The following is a 22,142-nucleotide window of genomic DNA, read 5'->3' on the forward strand; positions in this document are numbered from 1 at the left end:
TTTCTTAGAAACAGCAAAAAATCCTTACAAACAGTGTGAATATTTTTTTAAAAATAACTCCATTGCTAATTATTCTAGCAATATTTATTAGGAAAATTCACTCGTTCCAACTTTTTTTAATGTTTCATTAATTTATTACTTTTGAAAGACCAATTTATAAAACAATAGTTTTACATAACATTGCAATTTAGTTTTAGTTTTAGTTTTTTGCAGGGGGTGATTGATGCAAATTTGATGCAATTTGAGATGAACCATTTTCATATTATATGTTTTTTTGTGATCAATTATTTATTTATTTTCGTTTTTATCCACATTGCAAGCAATAATGTACATTGCAATATTGAAAAACAAAAATGATGAGGATGATTGTGTATGTTACCCTCGAACTCCCTCCCCCCCTCCCCCCTCCCCTAGGCACCCCACCCCAATGGCCAGTTAATCAAAACAACGTGATCTTAAAAAAAACAAAAAACAAAACACAGTATTCAGAAATAGAATTACAAGTTCAGAGCAATCCCATAAACATCTCAGCAGCATTCTCCCAAGCCAGTAGTGTCTTTTCCTTAATGCCATGAATGCGGGCGGTAGAAAGTTCCAGGTTGATAACGTCAATATTTCATATTATATGTTGATTAAACTAATTAAGACAAGCAGAAGAAGTTTCATACTGAAAAAATACTTTTAACTATTTTTCCTAGATCTTTAAATTTTTTACACTTTAAAAAAAATGACCCAGAACATAACAGGAGGGTTACCTGTTTTAACTTCTTTGTGTGCTTTATAAAACCATCTAATATAGATTTTCTGACGAAAGACAGATCTGAAGAATCGACATAAACAAGCATAAATAAGTGGTCCTTTGACTACGTTCACGTATCAGGCACAAATCCAGTCTTTTTTGTCATTAATGCCATTTGTGTGGCCGTGTTGTTGTGGCAAAACACAATGAATCTGATATTTTTCATTCCAATTTGGGACAAAGATGAGTTAAAGTCTTGTCTTGTCTTTTTTTGTCTTTAAAGTACATGACTAAACATGTTATACATATAAATAATATTAAAATGACTCCATGATTGCTCTTGATGTAGATTTACAGCGATTCTGTTAATTCTGTTGGCAAGTGTATAATTTCTCAGCTCAAATCCTCAGCTTTTCTTTATTATATTAAAATTTCATAAGAGGACCCATCATAGATAACATACAAAGTAATAATATTACACTGAGTAACAGAGAGAGAGAAATATATAGGGGGGTCTGATGTTCTCTTCAGTGAGAGAAAGAGAGAGAGAGAGAGAGAGGGAAAAGGCGAGATATGGGGGTTATAAAGAGAATCATTTCTCCCTCTGTTGGTAATGACTTGAGAGTGAGATGAGATTCTCTCTCTCTTTTTTTTCTCTCTCTCTCTCTCTCTCTCTCTCTCTCTCTCACTCCCCTGTATGGATGAATAATTTATCCAGTTGGATGGAATTCTGCGTTTCGGTCGTGTGTCACATGCACGTGTGTGAAATGCACATTTTTCACAGTGAGCTCCACTTCTGTAAACAGACAAATTATTGATGATATGTGCGTTATTTCAATCTCTCTCTCTCTCTCTCTCTCTCTCTCTTTCTGTCTCTTTCCCTCTCTCCGCCCCTCTCTTTCTCTCCCTCGCTATATCTTGCTCTCTCCATATTTCTCTCTGTCTGGATTTAATTAGGGGTGTGTGTTGGGAGGAAATCTGTGAGTGTGAATGATCGGTATGCACTGTAAAGCTCCATCCTGTGTACACACTCACACTCACACACACACACATCTAAGGACCTTTAAAGTGCAGTTATTTATGTTTGACTTAACCAGCACCAGTGATGTGTGGATCTGTAGGTCTCTTCCCTGTATCGTCCAAACTGACTTAACTAAACTATACATGAGAGCTATGTCACAGTTTCCAATAACATATATAACAATATATACTTATGGCCTTTTTAATAAGATGATCTCACACACACAAACACACACATACACACACACACACAAATAGATGCAAGTCACCTACATACAGTCCAATTTAGGATTTTTTTTAGACAAATAAAGTGTCTGTATGTGTTTGAAAATGGCTATTGAGAAAGTAAAAGGATAACACACTCTCAGGCAGCATAAAAAAGTATTTCAGTCATATTTTCACTGCTATGTGTTTCATTAAAACACACACACACACACACACACACACCTCAAAACATCTGGCAGCACGCTCACACCTTCCCTATATATCCCTGCAGCTTTAAAAGCTCCAGTTTAACTTCTGCTGTTGGCTCTCTCTCGCTCTAACTTTGTCTCTTTCTCTCTCTCTCTCTCTTTCTCTCTCTCTCGTGTGTGTGCGTGTGTGATTGACTCATGCTGCCTGCTTCCTTTAACAAACTGTACTGCTGTGTCAAACTGAAGGACAAACTGCACCAGACCTTTGTCCGGTCCACGGTCATTTTATTAGAAACCCTCTACCTTGTAATTCAGCTCATAGGACCGTTTATTAGAAAACCCTGCCTTGTGCTTTTATCCACTTTCCATGTTATTAAATAGCCACTTTATTAAAAAAACACACCTACCTAGTGTTTGGTTGATTAAGGGGGTCAAGTTGGAAAATGAAAGATAGTGTAGGGTATAATATAGGGTGATGGAGGGGATAATGTGTTGGGATGGAGGGGATAAAGGAGGGATGCTGATGGAGGATGCTGATGGAGGGGAGATGCAAAGAATAATTTGTTGTGATGGATGGATAAAGGAGTACTGGGGGAACGATGGAAGGAATAATATGGGGTGATGGAGGAATGATGGAAGGAATAATATGGGGTGATGGAGGAATGATGGAAGGAATAATATGGGGTTATGGAGGGATGATGGAAGGAATAATATGGGGTGATGGAGGAATGATGGAAGGAATAATATGGGGTTATGGAGGAATGATGGAAGGAATCATATGGGGTGATGGAGGGATGATGGAAGGAATAATATGGGGTGATGGAGGAATGATGGAAGGAATAATATGGGGTGATGGAGGAATGATCGAAGGAATAATATGGGGTGATGGAGGATGGAGGGGATTATGTGGTTGATAGAGGGGATAATGTATTGTGATGGGATGCTGATGGAGGTATAATGGAAGGAATAATATAGGGTGATAAAGGATGGAGGGGATGATGGGGATGATGAAGGTGATAATGTGTTGTGATGGAGGGGATAATGCTGGTGATTAGAAAAGCAAAGAATAATGTGTTGTGATTGAGAGGATAATGGGGTGATGGAGGGATACAGGGATGATTTAGGGAATACTGGGGTTGATGGAGGGATAATGTGTTGTGATGGAGAGGATAATGGGGGTGATGGGATGCTGATAGAGGGAAGATGTAAAGGATAATGTGGGGTAATGGTGAGGATAATGGGGGGGTAATGGGATGCTGATGGAGACAATAGTGGGGGCAGTGGACGACTGGTGGAGGGATAAAGACGACGGCTTTCGGCCTTCATTAGAGCGTTGGTGTGGTGGAGGTGCCTCTCAGCCGCAGTGTGATGTGATGATGGGTGACAGGCCTCGGAAAAGGACAGGATGGTGTTTGTGTGATTTACATCAGCACCATGCCCTTGTCTCTCTCTCTCTCTTAGTGTGAGTGTGTGTGTGTTACCTGCAGGCAGGACAGCAGTGTAAAGTAGAGCAGCGATGACACACAGCTTCTGTTTTTCTCTCTCTCTCTGCTGCTTCCCCATTAGCCCAGCCTGTTCCTCTCTCACACTGATGTTACAGGATGCACAATGATATCGTCTCTCTGATGCTGAGTTGATTCAGTTTTTTGCAAACTGATATTTTATAACATGTTTATTAAGTTCTGGGTGAGCAGAATGTTTAGTTGATGCTGGTTTACTGGAATTTAACTTGTTAATAGGGTAGTGTATTATTTTGATATGCTATGGCCATGTATTAGCTTGGATAAGCCATTAGCTTATGGCTAGTAAAGTAGCTTATGGCTAGGTCATTAGTGTGTAACTGGGGCATTAGCTTACGACTTGGGCTTAAGGGTATGACTGGGGTATTTGCTTCAGGCTTGTGCAGTAGTTTATGACCCAGGTATTAGTAGCATTGCAGTAGCATATGACTAATGTCTAGGGTGCACATAACTAGGGTATTATTATATGAGTAATAGTGGCTTATGACTACGGTATTCGCTTATGGTTATGGTATTAGCTTATGAATAGGGTTTTAGCTCATGGCTAAGGTATTAGCTTATGGCGAGGATATAAGCTTATGGCTACAGTATTAGCTTTTGACTAAAGTATTAGCTTACGGTTAGGCTATTAGCTTTGGCTAGGGTGTTATCTTATGCCTAGGGATTAAAATTATGGCTAGAATGTTAGCTTATAGCTAGGGTATTAGCTTATGACTAGGGTATTAGCTTTTTACTAGGGTATTAGCTTATGACTACAATATAATCTTATGGCTAGAGTATAAGCTTATTACAACAGTATTAGCATATGAATAGAGAATTAGCTTATGGCTATTGCAGTATCATATGAATAGGGTATTAATCTACGACTAACAGTAGTTTACATCTGGTGGAATTTGTGTATGGCTAGTGCAGTTGCTTGCAGCTAGTATATAGTGTTTTAGCCCTAGTGCTAAAATCGCTAGCCTATGATTTTATTTGATTACCTTCTGACCAGTACATTAACAGTACATTTTCTTCTGGCTAGTATATTAGCTAACTTGTTCTAATACATTTTCTTCTGGGCAGTGCATTTGCTTCCAGCTAGCATTTAATTAAGTGCAAATCCAGGGCAGAATAATACACAGCTTTTGTTTTGTTGAGTTTTTAATTCTGTAATAAACTGACATATTTTGAATTTATGACACCGTTGTCTCATTTCTGCTATAATGATATTATACAGTCTGTTGTGTTGTTACATCCCTAACCGTATAGCATGTGTGGTGAGAACGGCACAAAGTTCCGCTCCACAATTCCAGAATCTTTGTTGACGTGATTAATTCACGGCGAGCGCCGAGTGTGTAAATGCTAATGAGTAGTGTTGGTTGGGCTGGGACGCCGGCGTACGCACGCTGGATCTGTCAGCCGGGGAGAAATGAGCTTCAGCTTATGAGTGTAACGATGACGAATGGTGTTTCTCATTCCGCCTGTCGCGTTTCTCTTCTTTTTCATTCCCGACTAAAAAAAATCTGAAGCTGAAAGTTTATTGTTGAATTAGAGAGATTAGGAAGAGCTGCATCGTGTGAAAAGAACAAGTTTTCTTGCCCTTCAGTTGTTTGAAAAGGTGAGGGAACTGGAAAAAGTCTTTAATGGCTGGACTCTTAAGTTCAGCCAGTGCCTGAGTTAGTGATATAGAGCTAGCGTTATAGAAGTGGGGTGGAGGGTACAGAACTTTTGTCTACATCTGATCTGTGCTCTTGTTGTATCTGCGTTCACTCATACAGTGTATGCTAAAGTTGGGCAATATCACAATTTTCCTTTTTTTAAAAATATTGAGAATATCATCAGTGCTTAAAGAATACTGACCCAACTGTCCAAATTAGTAGATGGTGTAATTAATGCTGTTAAATTGGGTGTAACAGCACTAATTATTAAATTAAATATGTACACTGTTCACTAAACTCCACTAGACTACATACATGCCTTATGGTACATATGGTCCACCTTATGTATTAATTTTACCACAGCGTTATAAAGATAAAGGAGTTTCAGTGACGTTTCTCCAGCACAGAGGCTTAAGCAGTATTAGCATTGGCTGCTAACTGCAGCGCTAGCTCTTTTGCCGCTCAGAGGTGAGTATATCGGACTGTAGTCTGCGTGTTTACCGGGTTAAAACAAGCTACGTGGGACAAACCGCTAGCTAATATAGCCCTGCTTTACCAGAACACTCAGGGTTCCTCAGTGTAGCGCTGTTGGGCAGCATTTACTAGCACTAAGTGCTGCTAACCATGATAAAATTTTGGAAATCTAAGCTTACTGTAATTAAATGGAAGCGTTTTACTCACCCAAATAAACAGTTTTCAGGAGAATAATCTGTGTAGATTAGCATCCATCGCTAGTTTGACTTTTATCATACAGCTAATATAGAGGTTGGTACGTTAGCTTGTAGCTAAGTGGCAAGTGTGTGAGCTTAGGGATGGCGTATTAGCTTGTGAGTTTGTGATCAATGTGGTTAGAGTGTTAGCGTGACGCTAGCACAGCACACACCTTTAGAGAGATAATGTTTTATTGATAGGAAGGTTTCTTGGAAAATACTTGTACATGTGCTTTGTATATGGTTTCTCTTCCTCTTTGTTGTTTCTCTCTCTCTCTTCACACACACACACACACACACACACACACACACACACACACACACACAGAGACAGCGTACATATTCTTCCACAGAATTCTCACCTGTAAGACAAACGTTCACAATGTGCTCTGTCAGAGTGCTGGAGGATGATAAATGGCTTGAGGAAAGCAAGGATTTCCTTTATAGCCTTTTCTGTTAGCCATCTACACACACACACACACACTTACACACAGAGCTGGAGCGATGCCCCAGTTGCTATTTTGTTAAAAGGAAAGTCTAAGGAAAAAACTAATTTATGAAATGATTTATTGACCCCAGATTCAGTGGATCAGCCAAGGCATGTTTAATATCTGTGCTTTTTTTAGCATGCAACAAAACATGCTAGGCTAACATTGCTAACAAGAACTGGACATGGTCCTTCACCAGTTTTATCTTTATTAACACAGACTTAACCAATAGCAATGTCTGTCGGACAACAATTTTCTTATGATTTGGGGGCACTGCAGTTAACACTTAGCATTGTTGCTAACTGATTGGCCATTCACTTAAATTACTTGTTAGCAACATTAGCATTAAAGGTTCAGCACAAAAGTAAATAGGCTAACTCTAGACAAAGCAAACCTGTTAACTATTTGCATTGTTTATCGGTGTTTAGCATTGTAGCTTTAGCTCTAAGCTCAAAAAGCAAACTCACATCATACTCGATAATATATACATTTTTGACACCAAAAAGAATCTTCACATCTTGATATCACGATATTCTTAAAAGCAGTCTTTTTCTGTATTTGTTTTGCTATTTACAGTATTTTCTTTTCTTCTTTGTGTGCAGTTCATATGCAGCACCAAAATACGCTGCACTTTTTTAGATTTTATTTATTACTTGTAATTAAGTTACTGTTTACGAAATGTTTTTTTTTTTGGTTCTGCTGAATCTATACTGTGCTATACTATACTAAATAAAATTTATTTATTTTGTTGCAGTAGAATGATTTTTTAATGAATTTTAACCCTCTATGGCATGAATTATATTTGGGAGGTAGCAAATAAAAACACTGATTTTTAAGAGTATAAACAGCCAAATATACTTACACATTCTTGCACATATACATATTTTTTCATACATTTATGACCCACTTAAATGTCTTTCTATTGGACAAAAAGTGCAAACTTTAGACAAAACAACTGTCTGGCTATTTTTGCTTCGGTTACTTATCTAGTAGCTATGTTAGCATTGTAGCTTTGGCACAAAGCTTAAGAAGCATGTTTCAGGAAAAACAGCTACTGGTTGGCTATTTATTACATTGCTTGTAGTTGCTACATTAGCATCATAGCTACAGAGTAAAGCAACTGGTCTGCTATTTTGCTTCAGTTACTTTTCTAGCTATATTAGCATTGTAGCTTTGGCGCAAAGCTAAACAGATACTGGATGGATTACTGGATTTGCTTACATTAGCATCATAGCTACAGAGTAAAGCAACTGGTTGATTATTTGCGTCTGACAAAGCATATTAGCTGTGAATGTGAATGATACCCTCAGTAGAGTACGCTAGTACTCTTGCTCAGATGAACAGATAACAGCATGATTTCCTGTTCTCACGGCGCTCCTCTTCCTCCTCTTCCTCTGTCTCTGTAGGTTCGCTGGCACAGCGCGTGAAGGTGCAGCCAGAGGTGGTGACATATCCAGGCCAGACCGTGACCCTGAGATGCCAGTTTCCTGAACAAGGCCAGACTGAGCTCACACAGGTCAGATAGCACCACACCTGGTCTGATCGATTTACACACACACACACACACACACACACACACACACACACACACACACACACACACAAAAAATGTTTTACCTTAACCTCTGGTAATGATGATGAGCCTGTCTAGACAAGCTATTGTGAGAAGTTAAAACCTTTTTTATAAGTATTACCGTTTTTTTTATAAGTATTAATTATAATACTGCTTCATATTTTAGGGCAACAATGTTTGGAGTCATAAAAATAAGAAGTTAAACCACCAAACTAATATTAATTTTAAAAGACTTACACTAAGAATAACCTGCTTAGATTAGGGGGTGTTTCACTCCAGCACTAGTTAATCTAGTTTAAACGGACTCTGGTTCGTTTGCACTCTTGGTGCGGTTCGTTTCAGCTGGTGTGAAATCAGTCATTGTTTTCTGGTGCGGACAAGAATAACTGCACCATGACTCGCAAGAGGAGATGGTTTTGGTCCAGTTACAAATATACTCCTCATATTTGAGCTAAATTGCTGTTCAGGTGCAGTTTAACCTGATGTAATACCCAGATAAATAACTTCCATTGCTAGGAAAAAGTGCTGTCTCTACTGCTGCTCCATGCTAAGCTGTTTACACACTGAAAGCTGTATGTGCAGTGTTCGCTGCTTTAAAAAAAGCGCAGCTGCATATTTTTAGCACTGTTAAATCAGCTTCACATTGCACAGATATACATGCTAATCTGGAACACATAACCTTTCCTGCTCCTGTGGTAGACCGATCAGAGCTCGGACCAATCAGATGAGATAACGCGCTTGTGTGGTTTGTTGGGGTGCACTTATGTTTTTGACATTAAAATGGTTCTAGCTTGTGGTCTGGAACGCCATAAATGAACTGAGGAGCAATTTAGGTTAAAAAAACATAATTTTAAAGCATATCTCTCTTCCCTTTTCCTGCACTGTAGGTCTCTTGGATCTTTGAAAAGGCTGATGGTACCCGAACCAACATCGCAGTGTTCCACCCCAAGTTTGGGGTCAATTACCCCAAATCCCCGGTGACTGGGCGGGTGGGTTTTACGGCGGAGACCCCCCAGCTGGACAGTCCAACCATTCAGATCACAGATATTAAGATGACGGACGAGGGAAGGTACATCTGTGAGTACGCCACCTACCCCAGCGGCAACGAGCAGGGCGTCACCAGCCTCATCATCCTAGGTGAGCAGTAGGGTGTGTGTGGGTGTGTTAATTATAGGAATGACTCAGTAATGATATTAAAGGTATTTGTTTAATAAAATGTATTACTACAGCTACTTGTACTAATAGTATTAATTTACCATACTTTGTTGCCATTAATATTAATAGTCCTTCTGCTATAGCTACTAATATTACTACTTCTAATAGTATTAATGCTACAACTATGACTTCAACTACTAACCTAAATCTATTATCACCAAAGAACTGATAACATAATTGTCATTATAATACTGCTTTATATTTTAGGGCAACAATGTTTGGAGTATTGACAATAATTACATAAATTATAAATTCCCAGTAACGCCATGATCTCTGAAATTATTATTATTGCAACAAAAACTAAGGACAGCATTTCTCCCAAATTCCAAATAAAAATATTGTCATTTAGAGCATTTATTTGCAGAAAATGAAAAATGGCTGAAATGACAAAAAAGATGCAGAACTTTAATAACAGTTTTCATGCATCTTGGCATCATGTTCTCCTCCACCAGTCTTACACACTGCTTTTGGATAACTTTATGCTGCTTTACTCCTGGTGCAAAAATTCAAGCAGTTCAGTTTGGTGGTTTGATGGCTTGTGATCATCCATCTTCCTCTTGATCATATTCCAGAGGTTTTCATTTTGGTAAAATCAAAGAGAAACATCATTTTTAAGTGTATATTTTATATATGTGAAACTTAAAATAATACATAGTAAAAGTACAAGTCTGTAAAGTAAAAGTACAAATTTAAATTGTATAGCTTTTAACAGAAGTGCAACATAGTACTTCTTGTACTTCTGTTCCAACGTTAATTCTTTTGCACATTATTCTAAATAAAACAGAAACATTCCCATTTTATTGATTGATTTTTTGACTAATTTGCTAAATAGTGAATTAAATCGGCAGTTAGGAGAGGGAGATTTGTGCTCTGAATCAGTGCTGAATATTAGTGTGTTATTTTTATTTGCCCCCTCCCCCCCCTTTGCGTGGGCTTTAACGCGATTTATAAATTATATTGTCAGATCAATCGCGCAGCTGTTAATGTGTGTGAAGTGTGGCAGTAACCTTGGCCAGGCTCTCTCTCTCTGTCTCTCTCGTTCTCTCTTTCTCTCGCCCTCTCCCTCTCTCCCTGCTATTGATCTGCCTGCTTATCATGCGGCGAGGCCGCTCCTCTCCTGTCGTTCGCCATCTCCCTCGCTTTTCTCCTCACCCTCGCTTTGATGTCTTTCTCGGAGCGGAACGTGTGTACAATGTGAGCGCTGTGGGTCGAGCCAAGCTGCCACGTCCCCTTCCTCCCTCCTTCATCCTCTCTTCCTCTCTTCATCTCTTCCCTCAGAGCACGCCAAGGAATGAAGGTCAACATCTTGTAGGGCAAAACTCCCGAACTCCTTTACTCCAGCATCTTGGAGCTGTAATGATAGTGGGGACCAGTAAAGGCTGAGCGCTGGTGGAAACTTTTTTTTAGTTGATCCTTGGTGATGCCATAGCCATCCGTAGCCAAAGTCTAATAGTGCATAACTGTCTCTCTCTCTCTCTGGATGGGTAGAGAGCGAGACCTTGATCTCTGGGGTGTAACGAGAACATTATAACCAGGTCATAAGTGGATGTCCTATGCTGTCATGACAGATTATGTCTTGTGTAATATTATCATTACCAGTTGATGTTCTGAATAGACACACGTATTGCTGTATTTTTTTCATTAAACTGCTAGACCTTGTGTATTTAGAGCACAACTGCAAAGTATATCCATCAATATAATCATTTTCGAGTCATTTTTACTGTAATACTGCCGTGCGTTGTTCACTTGGCAAGTAAGATTGATCATTCTTAAATTCTAAAAATCTCAAAGTCAAGCTTTTCTGGACTTTCTATGTGCTTTTATGCAATGAAGGTGCTGTTGCTGGGACCCTATACAAAAGCTATACTCTTGTACATTTAAATTAAGGCTCACGATGTGCGCCTGCACAATACTCACTTAAGGCAATTAAATCACACATGTAATGTTGCATTGTTTTGGTTCTTGACACAAGAAATAGATACACAGCGCTGTCTCTGTGTCTGTGTAAGGAGTAAGACTGCTGCTGCCTGAGAAGCTCGAGGGGGAGGGGGAGTGCGTGGTAACCGCATGGCCTCCGTACACATGGTTGAGCCCCTCAGTCCAGCATAGTTTAGCACAGCAGATATTTCCAATTACAGCTGAATTTACGCTTTGAATCCCAGAAAAAGGCTCTTATTTACCTTTTAAAAAGACATTTAAATGCCTGATTAAAGGGGGTATTATTGTTGTTTTGCTGTTTTTCTCCGGTTTTGAGTGCTCGGCACTGACTCAGCTGTTGATTTGTCATGGACATGGGACATGCATTGTTTTATATCACGATATATATCGTGTAAATGTGAATGTAGACCGCATGTTCTCAAACCTTCACCCTCTCAGTGCTGGTAGCATTGTGTGGTTGTGTGATGATGGTGGATTTTAGGGTAGTCATATCTAAGTGAGAATTGAAAACAGCTAAATTGGCAAGAAAAACCCAATTATTTGTGACATCCAGCAGCGAAAGTTCCAGTTGGTCATTATCTGATTGTCTTCCCCTTTTGTTTTTCTTTCTAGCCAAGCCTGAGAACTCGGCCACCGCTGTCAAAGTGCAGGCCGGCACCGCCTCGGTCGTCGTGGCGAGCTGTCAGTCAGCCAATGGGCGTCCGGCATCGACCATTTCCTGGGTGCCAGGGTCGTTGAACGGCAACGCGTCGACCCCAACGAAGACGGACAACCCTGACAACACGGTGACCTCCAAGAGCGAGTACTGGCTCGTTCCGACTCCGGCCGACAACGACAAGGAGATCAGCTGCGTGGTGTCGCACCGGACGCTGCCCAATCCGGAGACGTTCCAGATGAAGCTGGTGATTGAATGTACGCCCACAGCTCTAACCACCAATTAGCAGAGCTTCCGAACAGAGCGAGTCTCAAGGGCCTCGTTATTTCCAGATTGCTGCCTGGCTGTTTGTGTAGGCACTTGGGTGCACTTGAGTACTTTAGGAGGGAAATACTACCATGTTTTAGTGGCGCTGATACGCATGTTTAACACACTACAGGTTATTAAGCTCATTGACAATCAGCAAGCTGTACTATGAGCACTATGCTAGATTATCCTGTGCTGTGCCTTTGGGCTTATATTGCTAGTTAATGTTTAAATACAGCTCCTTGCTACATGCTGCAGAAGTTAGCGCAAGAAACATTTAACAGTAGTGCTGTAACCCCTTTCCTTGTTTTCTCAGATCCTCCTCAGGTCCAGATCGTGGGCTATGATAATAACTGGTATTTGGGACGCACCAATGCCGTGTTGACCTGCCAGGCTCAGGGGAACCCCACTCCCACCACAGTGACCTGGAGAACGTGAGTTTTACCATTTCTCTACTCAACTACCAAGCCTGTTCTAATAATGCTCTACCCACTGAACTCTCCTCAGTGGACTCCACCAGTTTGGACTTCTAATGATTTCCCATTAGCCTCCATTAGCCTCTTTCCACCATTAGTCTCCTTCCCAGCCTCCCTGTCTCCTTCCCTCTTCCTCACGTTTCTTGCTGCTCAGGATATTTTCAATGGTCACTTAAGGGCTTGAGCAGGGTTCGTCCTGCGCTTCACAAGCATAAACCTCAGGCTCTGTGACATATCAGTGACCTATGATATATAAATAGCTAATCCTGCTAGCAGTAATGGTTAGTAGCCTCTACAAGGGCATCGGATTTGATAAAGGCCAAAGGCTTTCAAATCAGGAGGAGATATTAAAGTGGGATTTCACTGATATTTAAAAAATCATCCAGAGTCATCCAGAGTGAGGTTTAGTGGGAAATGGTTTATTGTAGAAAAACAAATCATTTTTTCCCCTTTTTAGCCCATATACAGCTCTGGAAAAAAATAAGAGACCACTTAAATATCTGAATCAGTTTCTCTGATTTTGCTATTTATAGATTTATGTTTGAGTAAAATGAAATTTGTTGTTTATTCTATAAACTACAGACAACATTTCTCCAAAATTCCAAATAAAAATATTGTGATTTAGAGCATTTATTTGCAGAAAATGAGAAATGGTTGAAAAAAGATGCAGAGCTTTCAGACCTCAAATAATGCAAAGAAAACAAGTTCATATTCATAAAGTTTTAAGATTTCAGAAATCAATATTTGGTGGAATAACCCTGGTTTTTATGCATCTTGGCTTGTTCTCCTCCACCAGTCTTACACACTGCTTTTGGATAACTTTATGCCTTTACTCCTGGTGCAAAAATTCAATCAGTCCATCTTCAGACGTCTTCCTCTACCGTGTTAAGGCCATTTTATATTTCTGTGTTGGATCTGCAGCCTAGGCATATAGCCTGGTACCCTAAACTGTACACACAGAATTAAACTGGCCTATTAGATGTCTGTTTTGGACTTGTAGAAAGTGCATGTAATAATGTAGGATCAGGGCCACTGGATGCTGTTTTAAAGTTGCTCTAACGTGTCGTGACAGGATGTCCGGTCTGATGCCGGATACGGTGCAGGTGAAGGAGAACAAACTGACCGTGGTGAAAGTGGACGAGACCGTGAACGCCACCTTCATCTGCGAGGTCAGGAACAGCCTCGGCACGGGGCGGGACCAGGTCAGCGTGATGGTCAGGGGTGAGTGAAACCATGCATACCCTTACACAAACACACACACACACACTGAGAACACTGTTCACTCTCACATGACTGAGCTTCGGCTCCTCGGAGGATACACACACAAGCACACAAACACACACACACACACTTACACTACTCCTGGTCTGCTGCTGTGTTGCTCACACATGCACACACTGACACTAAATTATTTAAAAAGGAATAAAGTCATTCCAGTAATGTTATTTCTTTATACAGCTAAAAAAAAGTGCACTGCTTTAAAAAAAAAAATATATATATATATATATATATATAATTTTTGCTGTAATTAACTAAAATCACAGTTATCTACACAACATAATCACACACAAACATTTGCAAAAAAGTAAATAATTACAATTAGGAAAAAAATAAGTAACGACTGAACACCACAATCACAATTTAATGCACAAATATCACTATAAAATACATAAAATAACTACACAAAAAATACTACATAAAAAATTACCACTACCCACGATACACCTCAAATATCACAGATAAATACAACAATAAATTGCAATAAATTACACAAATAATGCAACTGCACAAACATTGCAATTGCGAAACTATCATATTTTTCGCACTATAAGGCAAAAAAAAAAGTGTGGTTAGTGACTACTGATAATGCTGGCCCAGCAGTGCTAGCCACATTTAGCAGCAGGCTACAGGCTGATAATACTCACCTCTAATCAGATAAAGATCTACTGCTTAGCGCGGTTAGTGGCTAATGCTAATGATGCTCCAGCCTCTGTGCTGGAGAAACTTCACTAAAACTTCAACTCTTGTATAACGCAGTACCTCAGCAGAGTGGCCTTACTACTCCTTAATATCTGACTGGTAAAATCCATACATAAGATACACTGGATTATTAAGTGCACTGAAGATTTTTGGGAAAACTAAAAGATTTTAAGTGTGGCTTATAGTGCGAAAAATATAGTACTTTAATATTTTGAGTAATGTGATTATTTGCACTTGATAATTTCATTATCTTGAAGGATCTTTTCACTAAACACTATATCCAAGTTGTAAATAGTTTAAAATACACTAGCAGTGCACTGTTCTAGGTGTGTTTTTGCTTTAGATCAGTTTAAGATGCGACTGGTTGTCCGTGTCCTCTCCCAGAGGATTGTGGGTAATGGTGTAAGGCAGTTTGTTGGGTCCATACTGTTCTTCATGTGATCGTTCATCCTCCACTCATCTGTTTTGTCTCTGTTCTGCATGCGTTCCCCTTTATCTGTGAGTGTGTGATTTGTGCTTCAGCTCTGTATACCGCTTTTTGATTGGATGTGAGGTTTCTACCTACTTTTTGAATGAAGGGATGTTACAAATACACTACTGGAACACCCAGCCAACCATTTGAGCACGCTATGTTAGCATCCACTTCAGAGACACCGTTTTATCCACCTTTGCAACATCACAGAAAGCTTCTAGCAACTGCTTAGTATACCTTAGCAACCACCTGGTATATAATAGCAACTGCTTTGCAACACGCCTACTTTAGTAAGCACTGAGCAACACCATAACATCCATCTAACAAAAACTGTTTCATCCTGGCAGTCACCACCTGGCATCCCTATAGAAGCCACTTGGAATACCTTAACAACCACCTTGCAAAACTGTAGAAACTCTATGAAAGTGGGGCAGAATATTCACATGCATGGTCAAAAGTTTGCTAGAGTGCATCAGGAGGGGCTTGAGGGGCAAATTGAATGAATTCTATTTGTTTTCAAGCTGCTTCTCCAACCACAGCAGATCAGTCAGCTTTCGGCCAATCAGCTCCCTCTGTTTCCACAGTGTGGTTGCGTTGGGTCTTCTGAGAGAGCATGTGGTGTCTGTGAGCCAGAAACTTCACTTAGAAGATTTAGCCTCAGAAGAGTGTGTGTGTGTGTGTGTGTGTATGTGTGTGTATGTGTGTGTGTGTGTGTGTGTGTGTGTGTGTGTGTGTGTGTGTGTGTGTGTGTGTGTGTGTGTGTGTGAGTGAGTGTGTAGCAGGTTGAGGTGTTTGAAGCTGAAGGCTCTGTATAATGTATGACCTTTTTTATGGCCCACTGGTGGAGGCCGCACTGGAGTGTGTTTTGGTGCCTGTCGTTGGACGGACACACACACACCACACACACACACACACACACCCACACACACACACACACACATTTTTCTTGTCCCTCCTCAGTCTGACTGTATAAAATATAGAAGTGCCCTCACTGACTCTGCTGACCAGCTATTACTGAATTTAGCCTCTCTCTCTCTCTCTCTCTCTCTCTCTATCTATATCTCAATCTCTTTCTTCTACTTTAGCTCCCTTGCTCGACCAACTAGTTTGCCACAGCATCCACCCTTGCAACTTCACAGCAACCACTGTCTTGTATACAATAGCATCTGTTTTTTAACCAGTAAGCATATCTACCAGCTATCAGTATTATTACACCCATTCAGTAATTATCTGGCAACACCATAGCAACCACCTACTTTACCTTAGCAACTACCAAGCAACTCACAATAGCAACTACTTACAATACCATAGCAACAACCTCTCATTTAATTTTACTCTTTCTTTCTCTTTCACTCATTTTTTTCCTTCATTCTGTCTCTATTGCTATCACAATCTGGCAACACTATAGAAACCACCTGGTATACCTTAGCAACCAGTGAACAAAAAACATTCTACCCCTCCATCTCTTTCTCCTGCTTTAGCTCACTTGCTTTACCATCTAGTTTGCCACAGCATCCACCCTTGCAACATGCATAGCATCTGCTTTTCAACCATTTAAGCAACCCCATATCTACCACCTAGCAGTATTATTACACCCATTCAGTAATCATCTGGCAACACCATAGCAACCACCTACTTTACCTTAACAACTACCAAGCAACTCACCATAGCAACTACCTCTCATTAAATTTTCCTCCTGCTTTCCCTTTTACTCATGTTTTTTTTCTTCATTCTGTCTCTCTTGCTATCACAATCTGGCAGCACTAAAGAAACCACCTTGCATACCTTAGCAACCAGTGAACAAAAACAGTTTCACTCAAGTCAGCATGTAGCAACACAATACCAACTACTTAATAATAAATGAGCAAAACACTTAACAGCCCTATAGCAACCACTTTGAATAGCATAGCTACCACCTCTCCTTCAGTTGTATTCTTGCGCTTCAGCTCGCACTATTGTTTTCTCTCATATAAAAGCTAACTGACATACCTAAGCAACCAGCAACCATCTGGTATACATTAGGGGGTGCCACCATTAAGAAACTCCATAGATAAGCCACCACCTAGCAATTCTATTACACCCATCTAGTAACTGGCAAAACCACTGCAGCCACTTAATAACACCAGAGCATCCACCTCATTTACATTGTCTCAGCAACCACCACCTTGCAAAAACAGTTTCAGCCTATTCAACCAACTATGGTACTTGGCAGTCATTGGAAAACACTTATAGCCACACTATAGCAACCACTTTTAAAAAAACGTAGCTACCACCCCTCATTCAGTTGTAATCTTGCGCTCTCTCGCTTGCACTATTGTTTTCTCTTATGCTCTCATTTTCACTCTCTTGCTTGACCATTTGGGAAAAGTATAAAAACCACCTGACATACCTTAGCAACCAGCAACTGCCTGGTATACACTAGCCGGTGCAACCATTAAGAAACTACATAGCTTTGCGACCACCTAGCAATTTTATTACACCCATCAAGTAACTGGCAGTACAACTGCAGCCACTTAATAACACCAGAGCAACCACCTAATTTACATTCTCTTAGCAACCACCACCTTGCAAAAACAGTTTCAGCCTATTCAACCAACTATGGTACTTAGCAGTCATTTGAAACCACTTTAAATACCATACCTACCACCTCCCTCTCTCCCTTTTGCTCTCTCTCTCTCTCTTTCTCTTTTGCTCTCTCTCTCTCTCTCTCTCTGTCTCTCTCTCTCTCTCTTTGTCCCTGTTTGACACTTTTTGGATGAATCTCCCTATTCCTTCAAACCCTCGATCGCCCGGCTCTCATGGTCATCCTCCCTCACATAATATTTTAATGGAGTGAGAGAAAGAGAGAGATGACTAGAGAGAGAGAGGAATGATAGAAGGGAGGAAGGAGGGAAGAGATTGAATGAACGTTGATGGCATTTTAAATCGCCCCTGGGGAATCTCTCTCTCTCTCTTTCTCTCTCTCTCTCTCTCTCTCTCTTCCTCTTTCTTTCTGTCTTTTCAAGTCTCCCCCACTCGTTCTGTTGCCAATCTTATCCTCTTTACTCTGCAGGTTGTTTCAGACTCTTTCGTTTTGCTTACACATTCACTTTGTTAGTTTCTCTCTCTCTCTCTCTCTCTTTCTCTTTTTCTGTCTCTCTCTCTCGCTTGCTCGCTCAAGCCGCTCAGGGACGATAAGTCAGCCTCTGCTGTTTCAGCTCCTGGCCTCCTCCTCTCTCCTCTTCATCCCTGCATTCTCTTCTGCCAGGAGGACAGCAGAGGATGCTAAATGCTAATTAGGCTATGTTGCTATGCTACACAAGAGCCTAGTTGTGAGTAAACTGCCCAAAACTCACCCACACAGTCTGTCACTACCCAGCCAATGGGTTACTAAAGTGAATATACATTATACCATACATAACACCATTCCAGGTGTTGTGCTGAATTCTGCCTTCCTGCTGGGATCTGGCTCCCTTAAAGTGCAGATGCGTCCTGCAGCAAAAATAGTGTTTCACTTCACTACTGTACTTAAATACTAAAATGCTGTATCTGTATCTACTGGAGTATTATTTTTAGTTCACTACTACGGTACTTAAGTACTAAAACAATGCTGTATCTGTATCTACTGGAGTATTATTTTTACTTCACTACTACTGTACGTAAGTACTAAAATAATGTTGTATCTGTATGTACTGGAGTATTATTTTTACTTCCCTACTACTGTACGTAAGTACTAAAATAATGTTGTATCTGTATGTACTGGAGTATTATTTTTACTTCCCTACTACTGTACGTAAGTACTAAAATAATGCTGTATCTGTATCTACTGGAGTATTATTTTTACTCCACTACTACTGTGTACTTAAGTACTAAAATTCTGTAATAATGTAAAGTGATGATCATCCAACATCCTGACCTCTCTAACACTCTTTGCTCTGGTAGAAATCCTTCCCTGGACATTAGAAACAGCTACTCCAGCAAAATCTGAATGAGCCCTTTTTTTCGTAATTATATTTTTTAATAAAGGAGAATATTTGAGGCAGTAGAGGCATGATTAGTCCCCAGTTCGCGAGCCTGGGAACCAGCAGCGTCTGAAACTGGGCGGCTGGAAATGAAAACGCGTCTCATTTCCTCTCTGACGGGGTTGAGTTTTGAGGCTAAAGGATTCTCAGAGCTTGTGTTAACGATGGGTTTTGTGAAGGAAGTGGCGTGTTGGGAGTGTGTGGGGGGCGTGAGGGGGTTGCGGAGGGGTGTGAGGGGGTTGTCGTGGGGTGTGGAGTGTGATGGTAGGTGAGTGGAACAGTTTTGACAGGCGTGAAATGGCCAGTACCTGCTCGCTAGCCGGGCCCCCGGCAACCGTCTCCATGGCGACTCAGGTCAGCCTGAACAGATTTAACTTGTCATGGAGTTGTTTTGTGTGTGTGTATGTGTGTATGTGTGTATGTGTGTATGTGTGTGTGTGGACAGGTATGGATTCAGGCCTCCCCCATGACTGGGAGAGGAGGAGAGAGTGAGCGAGAGACACATAGCGTGCGAGAGAGAGAGTGAGAGAGAGAGAGAGCAAAAGACATAAAGAGAGAGATGGAGAGAGACGTAGATGTTTCTGAGCTCAGTGTAGATATACAGAACCTTGTTATGCAGCTTCCTTTGTTTTATCTCTCTCTCTCTCTCTCGTTCTCTCTCTCTTTATTTTTCTCTCCCTCTCTTTATCCCTCGCCCTCACTCTCTCACTTTCCCCTCCAATACATTCCTTCCTTCCCTCTTTTCCTCTTATTAGAGCCTGTTTTCCTCCCAGCTTTGGAAATAGCTGGTCTTTTGAAAGCTCGACCTCGATCTGCCCTTGCATCTCTCTCTCTCTCTCTCTCTCTCTCTCTCTCTCTCTCTCTCTCTCTCTCTATCTCTCTCACACTCACACACACACACACTCTCTCTCTCCCTCATTAGTAAGGCTTTTCATTCATAAGTTCTATCTATCTATCTATCTATCTATCTATCTATCTATCTATCTATTCACTATAAAAAGATAAAGATAAACATTGAATAAGGTGTCACAAAAGTCCAGAATTTTGCTGTTTTAAATGCAGCTGAAATATATTAGCTTCTTCTAGTGTGCTAAATTATTACTTATAACTACTATTGTGTTAACTTGTGGGTATTATTGCTTGTGGCTTCTGTGCTAGACTAGCTTGTCACTAAAGATATTAGCATATGAGATAAGGGTGTCAAACAATCCTGTCAAGTCTCCCGTTTTGGCCGGGAAACGACTGTATTTTACCCCTCTTTCCCGCCGTCGCCCTGTATTACTATCTTCCCATAGTTTTCACGTATTGTAGTATAATAAAAAAAAAAAAAAAACCTTTCCTGTGCCTCTCCAAACTGAAATGCACCTAACCTCGCGAGAACTACTCGCTCCATGCTGCTGCAAGTTTCAGTTCTCGCGTGACGAGAGATTAGTGGCGACAGCGGGAACAACCCTCGATAAACGAATCTGAGAGATGGATGGATGCAAGGAGAAAGAGAGAAAGAGGGCATTCCTGCAAAAAAAAAAAAGAAATAAAAAAAGAAACACTATACTATGATGCTACATACTCATACATACTATGTACATATGTATAATATCATTAGGGGTGTCACGATTTCAAAGTTTTTTTCGAAGTCGATCGAAAATATGTCATGGTCTCGAGCCTCGAAGTCAAAAGGAGGATCGACGGTCCCTCCCGCTAAGCTACGCAAGCGTGTGCGCTACACAAATGGCACAGCACACTGTAGCCCAGGGATTTTCAACTCCGACAAAAAGTTCCACTGTGTGTGAGAGAGACACACACACGTACACACACGAGCCTCTCACACACAGAACAGCTGCCTTTCAACCACGGAGGAGAAGCTGAAAATTTATAAAGCTGATTTACAGAACTATAGATCACAGTGAGGTTGATTAAAAATCTTAAACTTATGATTGACTGCACCTGTTGCTTCATTTGAATTAAAAAAACGTCACGGACACGCCCACACGGATACGCCCACATGGCGAGCCAGTCATCAGGTGTTCTGTCGAGTTGTGCTACCCTGTCAAACCGTGCTACTCTTATGTGTATATTTAAAGTAAAAATACAAAAGAAGCTTAATATTAGAGCATGTTTCCAATAAGAAGTTTATGTACTATATATGTAAAGCCTAAATCACAGTTTCAGGGTAAAGTTATGGTAGCAAGAGTTTATTATACTTATTATTTATATACTTATTATTGTTATATATATATATATATATATATATATATATATATATATATATATATATATATATATATATATATATATATTGTGATAGGCCCCTGGGGTTAGGGGCGTGACCACTGTGACCCGGAAGGAGGAGGCTCACAGATAACACAGACACGGGGAGTAAATGAACTCAAACCATACCTTTATTCGGTTTTAAACACCCTCCACCCCACCCAAAAGAACTTAAAAGAACATAACTCCAACCCAGTGGGGCTCTAGAGTCTGTAGAGATTCTTTAGCCTTGTTTTAGAGTCCGTGCAGCCTCAGCCCTCAGCTCAGGCTCAGTTTATATGCCTGTCCCAGCTGGCGGCTCAATCAGTCCTGATCCAGACCAGCTGGGACAGACATGGCTGTGCGCTCCGGCGTGGGGCGGACCCACGGCTCCCCCGCCTCCTCACGCCACAATATATATATATAAAACAATACTAAAATAAATAAAGAAAATCTTAAAAAGTAAAAGTTAAAAAAAAAGAAAATCTAGAATCGAATCGTGACGCTAAAATTGGAAATAAAATCGCTTAAGAAATAAAAGGATTAAGAGAATCGTGACACCCCTAAATACCATACATACTTCTTTTGACTGCAGAAACTACCATTGATCACAACAAAATAACATAAAAATAAAAATACAATGTAATAATAGATTGGTACTTGATATTGTTCACGTGACCATTTGCGTGAGCCAAGCCTTTTATCTGAAGGCCAGGACGAGAAAAAAAAATACTGATTTAAACCCTTAA

At 40.4% G+C, this 22,142-nt stretch overlaps 1 protein-coding gene across 2 annotated transcripts in view; it reads left to right on the forward strand.

Moving 5' to 3' along the window:
- Positions 1 to 22,142, forward strand: part of si:ch73-22o12.1 (nectin-2) — a 122,881-nt gene that overhangs the window by 33,015 nt on the left and 67,724 nt on the right. For both annotated transcript variants that reach the window (XM_007250853.4, XM_007250854.4), the window contains exons 2-6: positions 7,937 to 8,046; positions 8,991 to 9,240; positions 11,869 to 12,168; positions 12,534 to 12,651; positions 13,766 to 13,914. In XM_007250853.4, the coding sequence (XP_007250915.2) occupies positions 7,937 to 8,046; positions 8,991 to 9,240; positions 11,869 to 12,168; positions 12,534 to 12,651; positions 13,766 to 13,914 (927 nt within the window). The remainder of the gene's footprint in view (positions 1 to 7,936; positions 8,047 to 8,990; positions 9,241 to 11,868; positions 12,169 to 12,533; positions 12,652 to 13,765; positions 13,915 to 22,142) is intronic.

Source organism: Astyanax mexicanus, chromosome 6, assembly GCF_023375975.1.
Source record: "Astyanax mexicanus isolate ESR-SI-001 chromosome 6, AstMex3_surface, whole genome shotgun sequence".
In the NCBI taxonomy this organism is placed as follows: Eukaryota; Metazoa; Chordata; class Actinopteri; order Characiformes; family Acestrorhamphidae; genus Astyanax; species Astyanax mexicanus.